This window comes from Orbicella franksi, chromosome 5 (genome assembly GCF_964199315.1).
Source record: "Orbicella franksi chromosome 5, jaOrbFran1.1, whole genome shotgun sequence".
NCBI lineage: Eukaryota > Metazoa > Cnidaria > Anthozoa > Scleractinia > Merulinidae > Orbicella > Orbicella franksi.
In genome coordinates, this window is record NC_138149.1 from 5,921,983 (window position 1) to 5,929,600 (window position 7,618).

A 7,618-nucleotide genomic window follows, 5' to 3' on the forward strand; every position below is an offset into this window, starting at 1 on the left:
CAAATTTTTTGAAGGTTAATTCTATCATTTTACATGTAGAAGCTATTCCTAGGTGCTCTAATGATAGTCAGATTGTTGGGAAGGTGCAAATAAAGAAGAATTGTGTACCAGTAGTCAATAACCTTGGACCAAAGAAAACTTAGTTATTTAAAGCTGACAACAGCAAACCCAGTTAATCACTCAGGATGTACTTTTTTGGTCTTTTGAGTATTTACATGAAATTATTGTCAACTGTTTGCATGACCCCAGGGGGATCATTAAAACAGTCATGGATACAAGTTCAGGATTTTTTGTGCTGCATTAACCCTTTAAGGCCCTAGTGTGATCAACTTCAAATTTCTCCTTGCAATATCAATATTAAGTCAATCACCAAAGAGAATTTACCTTCAAACTGAAACAAAAATTTCTCATAACTGCAGAAACAGCAAATTAAAAGTGCAGAGATCAAGGAGAATTTGTATGTTGATTATGGGGTTTAAAGGGTTAAGCTCTTACTGAGGCTAATTATGTTTTAGTTCAGGTCAACATGTCTGATCCTGATAGTATGCCATTTACATCACCAACAGTTAAGAGAATGTTGGAAGATGCTCCATCAATTTTCTCTTTGAGGAAACCTTTAAGAATAAGGCAGTATATGAATTTTACCAACAGCTTTCTTCCATTTCTTCCTGGTAAAAATTCCTTAGCCTTGCAATAACTGGTAAGTTTATCCAAACGATTAGTTAAGATCTCAGCTGATGCAGATCCCATTAAAACTTGAGAAAGCAAAGTAACAGTCACTTTTCCATGGCCAAGTGGCTGCATTTCTATCAGACAGTGGATGACAATTTTGGCAAGTTCTGTCTTGTCACTTTGTATTTCCTCTGCTACAGGTCCTCTTGTGCACACATCACATGTTTCCTCACAAGGGATTGAATCATCTTCCCCAAAATATGATAGTAGACCCACATGCCTACACACATTAGAGTTGTAAAAGAAATAGCTGGATTGATTGAGTTTATTGTACCTTTCATTTCTGTTACCTTCATCTTGAATTTTACTGATGTTATGCAGATGAAAAGACCGGTTTTCAAATTTGAACAAAGCAATGCATGTTGCAGGATTTCTGTCTCTCCCAGCCCTTCCAATTTCCTGGTAATAGTCTTCAAGGCATTCTGGGAATGTTAGGTGAACGACAAATCGTACATCTTCTTTATTGATTCCCATTCCAAAGCACTTTGTTGCACACATAACTTTGGCATTGCCATTGCTCCACAGTTCTTCATGTTTCTTTCTGTCAGTATCACTTAGGGTGCCATGGACATATGTGACACTTATGTTGTGTTTCTTTAGCTCTTGAGCCATGTCCATTGCATCCTGACGCCTTGCACAGTAAACAATTCCACAACTATTCTGAAATTTCTCCTGTAGTATTGTGGCCACTTGTTTCTTTGCATTGTCTTTCTTCTCTTGCACTTCAATAAACAGGTTCTCTCTCATAAAAGATGTCTTGATTACAGTACACTGCTGGAGTTTTAAGCTGTCAATAACTACCTGCAAAGTATGGGGTGTTACTGTTCCAGTAAAAGCTGCCATTGCAGTTCCAAACTTTTTTAGTTCTCCTAGTCTTGTGAAATCTGGTCTGAAGCCAACTCCCCAGGAATCGATGCAATGAACTTCATCAATGGCAATGAAGGCCAGCCCGCTATTGCCTTTCCAGTTAGATAAGACATTTTGAAGTCTTACATTAAAAATACATTCTGGACTAGTAAAAAGCATAACATATTGGGACCTAAACCGAGTAAGACTGTGAACTACAAAATCCATCTCTGTGTCTGTGAGTGGAGAGTTAAAGTAAAAGGCAGACACACCTTTTTCCCTCAGAGCAGCAACCTGCTCTTCCATTAAAAATTTTAGAGGTCCAATAATGACAGTTAGACCTTGCTTAATTATGGAAGCAATAGTAAAAATTAAGCTTTTGCCTCCCCCAGTGGGCATCAATATTACACAGTCTTTGCCCTCAACTATGGCTTGGATGGCCTGTTGTTGTCCCTCACGGAAGGAATCATATCCGAAAACTGTCTTCATGACATGGAGAGGTTCATCTTCTTTAGACACGGCATCTGGAACCCCTTGCATAATTCCAGCATGAACTGGCTGGGTTTCAGGTGCAGGAGTAGGTAGTGGACTTGCCTGAAACTACAATTTAAATAGCAGACAAAAGATTATGTTTGCCACATGAAGCAGTTCTTTTGAAGATGGTGAAGGTATTTTTAGGGGGGGGGGGGCATGGCAGTGGCTGATTTCAACAAGAAAATTGGCCAAAAAGAATAGAATATATCTGGGCAAACAGAGGTTAATTTTAATTAATTTGCTGGTCAATGTTCTCCTGTTATCAGTGAATTGTAACACATAGGTAATGAGAATTAAAGAAATGATCTCCAATGATGAATATTTACTTATGTCTTGATGTGTATACAAGTTCTCCCAACTAGTACTCATGAAAATGTTTGAGACCAGTAAGGATAATTTGTGAAATGGTGTTTTTTAATTTCTTTAAAAGTACTTAATTTTAAATACTAGTGTTAGGATAGAATTTTACAGCACTCACCCAGAGGAGTCAGAAAATAATCTTGTCTTTATGGGTAAAAATTGTATGTTTTAGGTGCAGTTCTGAAAGTCTCAAAATTCTACTCTGTGTATGTTAATTTAGTTAAAAGTTAAAATGAAAGAATAAAAATTTAAAACATCCAACAACAAACAGAATGCATTGTTTTATTCTATGGTATGTCTTTCATATTTTCATCCACAATTAAATTTGGAGTGGGACAAAGACAATTACCCCATTTATCTTTCTAGCTACCTTTTTATGAAACGTGGCTTCTGCATAGATTTTTTCCTTATTTCGCCACAAGGCAAATGTTGACTCCAACCACTTGTTCTTCACGGCAACTGTTACAGGTTTATTTCCAGCCTCCAGCCAGTTCAATACTCCTTTATGCCAAAGGTAAAGGCCAAACAGCTTTGCTGCCTCTTTCTCGTGTGTTGCCACTAAGGCAAAACATTCATCATTGAATTCAATGGTGAATGATTCATAATGAGCTGAATTCTGGATTGTTATAGAAGACAGGTGATCAGCGAGTTTAATAAATAATTATGCAACGTTAAAGATGAAAATTAACTGCAACTGTATGTATTTAGTTGAAGTTATTTTGACTGTTAAGTATTTTTGGTGTTTGTGCAATAAAATAATAAATGGAATAATTTATAAGTTTTCAAGGGGATTTCCAGCAAATAAAGACTATTTACAAGACTGACACATCAACGAATCAACCATTCCTGAGCTTTATTTAAAACAAGAAAACAGGAAATTTAATACATATCTTACATGTGGTATTTTTGTGCTGCTTTTAAAAGAATATTTTGGTACGGATGGTTGTTTATTAACGAAAAGTCTTTCAACTGAAGCTTAAATTTATCGAATTTGATTATACTGCTGAACAGAAAGCTCCTTTTTACAGCAATATTTTTCTTACAGGAAATATATCAGCGATTTGATTGAGTACATTTCAAAATACACATGAAAAGCATTTATTTGGTCGAGGAAAAATATAACTAATAAGCTTAAGTTTAGCAGCACTGCAAGGAAATTTCGTACTCGATAATCAATGAATTTAACAACACTTCAAAGAAACCTTACTTGTTCTCTTCTCTTTCGAGACAGAATCAATAAGTTGTTCAGAGTTTCATCTGCCAAACGTTTCCTTAACATATTCTTTCCTTCTTTAATTTCTTGATCGCCACATGGCTGGTCTCGCGAATGTCGAATTCTGAAGTGATGCTTTAAGCCATCGCTACATAGCAAAATACTTTCAGACAAACAGTCTTTATGAGAACAACAAAGTTTTCCAGCTTTCCACACATCCAAATACGTTTTTTGTACTTGAACATCACGTAACCGCAGAACAGGACATTCCAATCTGGCCGCCATTTTGCTGACCGACAAACATGTGCGGCATACCCCGGTGATGAATACTGATGAAAAGTTACCTCCCCCAGATGGCGGCCATATTGGACGTGACATCTGGCAGAGGCTCTCGCGGCCGCTCTCGCCATTTTATTATGCCTGCACTCACTACGTACAGCGGACTCTCCCCACCTAAAACCTGTCAGAGCCTCTGCGGAGGAGAGAGCTAGAAGGATACAGGTGTTAGGGGAGTCCAGGGCAAGCTTCCCCTAAACACTGAGAAGCCTGGTAAGATTTGGTTCAGATGGAAACCAAACTGGTACTCAAATAGTAGACTGACACCCCGAATGACCCATCAGCTGCTTGTAGACTAATTTCTCCAAGATCTTTGACAAAGTAGGGAGAATTGAAATAGGCCTGTAATTGTCGATCTCCGCCAGAGAGGGGGATCACCTTTGCCACTTTCCACTCACTAGGCACAACTCCAGTTACAAGAGATAAATTGATGATAAATGTCAAAGGCTTAGTTAAAACAAAAGCAACGCCTTTGAGCAGTCCCAGAGAGAAATTATCCAGTCCAGACACTTTTGTCCGCTTTAGATTTTTTAACTCTTGAACAATTTCTGATTCTTCCACAGCATTAAAAGTAAACTGACTTTCCATACATTGATTGGGAAGATTTCTTCAGCAGGTTTGCTCCAGACAAAGTCACAGAGAATCATTACTTCTAGAGTTTTATTTAGGAAAGCCTTGGACGATTATTACTTGTAATTTTCATTGTATTTTTAAGGGTTTTTAAATGCAGTTAAATGCAATTTAACGGAGTTAACAACAAAGAGCGCCAGTGTTGTCTGGAGTCAGCGGCGTTTCATACATGGGCATGCGCCAGATCCCATGTGCTCTTTGACTGAAGTGTGTTTAGCGTTACAGGCGCTAGCGTGTTATTTGCGTGGCAGTTCATGGGACCTCATCTTCAAGGCTTCCTCCCTGAGTAGCGTGTGCATTATTTGTTCTTCGTTCATCGTTTTTCGAATCTTGCCGTTGTTTCTTTCGTTTGGTATGGCACATCGTCGTGCAACAAACAACAGTGTGGCCGCCATGTTGGATTCAAGTCAGCCTTCTTCTTCAGCCGATTCTCCCTCTTCGGTCGTACGTCCTCCCATTTCTTCGACTCTGGTGTCCACTCCGCCCTCCTTCGTCCTCTCTCAACAGGACCTCAGTCAAGCGTTTTCACAAGCCTTGGGGGATACGTTACCTTGCATTTTGGCGGCTTTGCAAAGTCACTCATCGAGTTCTTCGACAGCGGGAAACGCGGTGGGGCACGACGTCATCCGGTTCTGTTGTCATTAACCAACCACTGCCTTCTTCTGCAGGCCAGTCCTCAGGTAATTTGGTCGTTCCTCCCTTTATTTCAACATACTGCACGTTAGGCAATTCTTCTTTATCTTCGCCATCGTTGTTTGGTTCTCGTGGTGCTACAAATGGATTGCCATCTTCCAACCAGTCTTTCACGCCATTGGTCTCCTTTGGTTCTAATTCCTCCATCGCCTCTACCTCAACATCCCTGAATAGGCCGTTTGTTGTTGGCCCCGGTTATTCCCCTATCCCGGAGAAGCTGGTGACAAAAATTAGGTCTGGCCAATTTGTGGATCTTGCTGACTTGCTAGCAGAGAACTTGAAAGCCCAGGAGACAGAGCCCCAAACCTACCTTGATGGCAAACTTCTCGTGAGTTCTTCCAAGAAAAGGGTGCAAGAGATCACTGATATCGTGACATGGGTTGAAGCATTCACTGTGTACTCGTGGATCTTCTGCTGTGCTCATTCTTCCAGATGGCAGGACATGACACAATACAAGCTGCTAATTCTCAAGACGTCGCGCCAGTTCCCTGGGAAGGCTTGGCTCCATTACGATGTTGCATTCCACAAGGACGCAGCTGCTGCAGGTTTGGTGGACTGGTCTCACATGAACCATGATTTGTATAACTTCCATACTCTTTCGTCACCTCTTCCCCAGTCAAGCCAGCAGCCAACCACTTCGTCTTCAGCTTCAATTTCGATAGCCGGTTCATCCACCTTTTGCCGATCTTGGAATGATGGCACCTGTCGCTGGACGTTTGGTCAATGCCGGTACCTCCATCGCTGTGAGAAATGTTAAGGTGATCATCCCCGTGTCAACTGTCCATTTCGGGCCTCAACCTCTTCCTACCGGCGCTCCCAGTCAACTCCCCCATCCCAAAGCAAACGTCTGCGGCGTTGAAGTGGGATCCAAACCATATGTAAATAGCGTACATTCATCTTGTTCAGTTTCCTTTTCAAATTTTTTGATTCCTGTTCCTGTTAATGTTGTTGTTCCTGCACCACAAGATGCTTTTGGTGATGACATGCCCTCCGAAGTGGCACACCATGCTTTGCCCTCTTGTTCTTTGTCCATTTTGGGCGCCCCGCAGCAAGACCTGGTCCCCCCATCCAGAGTAACCCCCATAGACGCGGAGGAACTTCGGCATGAACTGTGTTCTTACCCCAACCAAACGCAAGTGGAGTACGTGATTTCAGGTCTCACAAATGGTTTTCAGCTGGGTTTTGACCCTCGGGCGGTATCTTTAAAATCGGAGAATAAAAATATGCCTTCAGCATCCCTTCAGCCTTCAGTCATCGACCAGTATCTCCTCACGGAACTCAACAAAGGCCGTGTAGCTGGCCCCTTTGCTATAGCCCCTATCCCAAACCTCCATGTGAGTCGCTTTGGAATTATCTCGAAGAAATACCAGCCTGGAAAATGGCAGCTTATCTTGGATCTGTCCAGTCCTTTAGGCCATAGTGTCAATGATGGCATTCCAAAAGAACCCTTTTCAGTGCAGTACATGAAGGTTGATGATATCATCGATGGGATCATGCTTCACGGCAGAGGAACGCTGTTGGCAAAGTTCGATGTGGAAAGTGCTTACCGTAATGTCCCTGTCCATTCTGATGATCGTTACCTACTTGGTATGAAGTGGCGTGGGAAATATTTTATTGATATGGCGCTTCCATTTGGACTACGCTCTGCTCCTTTCATCTTCTCGTCCATTGCAGATATGCTCGAGTGGATCCTCAAACACAATTATAATGTGAATTTTCTTTTACACTACCTGGATGACTTCCATACATTGGGCCCTCCTAACTCACCTGTTTGCCAGAACAATATTGATACTTGTGTTAAGCTATTTAAAAAGTGGGGTATTCCTCTTCACCCGAACAAATTGGAGGGGCCATCCACTTGTTTAACTGTGCTCGGTATTGAGCTCGATTCTCTCTCACTTCAGGCCCGTCTGCCGCAGGATAAGTTTGATCGTATTGCTGTTCTTCTGGAAGCCTGGTCCCTCAAACAACATTGCACACGGAAGGAGCTGGAATCTCTCATTGGCAATCTCCAACACGCATGTAAAGTAGTTCCTCAGGGGCGTACCTTCTTGAGACGCATGATCAATTTATTGTCAGCCTTTCGACGTGATAGCCACCCAATTAGGATTAACCAAGACTTTCGCTTAGACCTCCGTTGGTGGCGAGAATTTTTCCATTCTTGGGGTGGTCTCAGTTTCCTGCTTTCCCCACAGTGGGCGACCTTGCCTGAATTTTACGTTTCCTCAGATGCTGCTGGTGCTCAGGGTTATGGTGCAATTTGTGATCATGAAT

The 7,618-nt window shown here is 41.5% G+C and overlaps 1 protein-coding gene across 1 annotated transcript; it reads right to left on the bottom strand.

The window, feature by feature from the left end:
- Positions 1-516: 516 nt before the first annotated feature.
- Positions 517-5,249, bottom strand: LOC145486734 (ATP-dependent DNA helicase RecQ-like). Its single transcript, XM_081465446.1, has 3 exons — positions 3,680-5,249; positions 2,843-3,088; positions 517-2,178 (listed from the first exon to the last, which is right to left on the bottom strand). The coding sequence occupies exons 1-3, from the start codon at positions 4,061-4,063 to the stop codon at positions 517-519; spliced, it is 2,292 nt and encodes a 763-aa protein (XP_081321572.1). The 5' UTR covers positions 4,064-5,249.
- Positions 5,250-7,618: the final 2,369 nt, after the last annotated feature.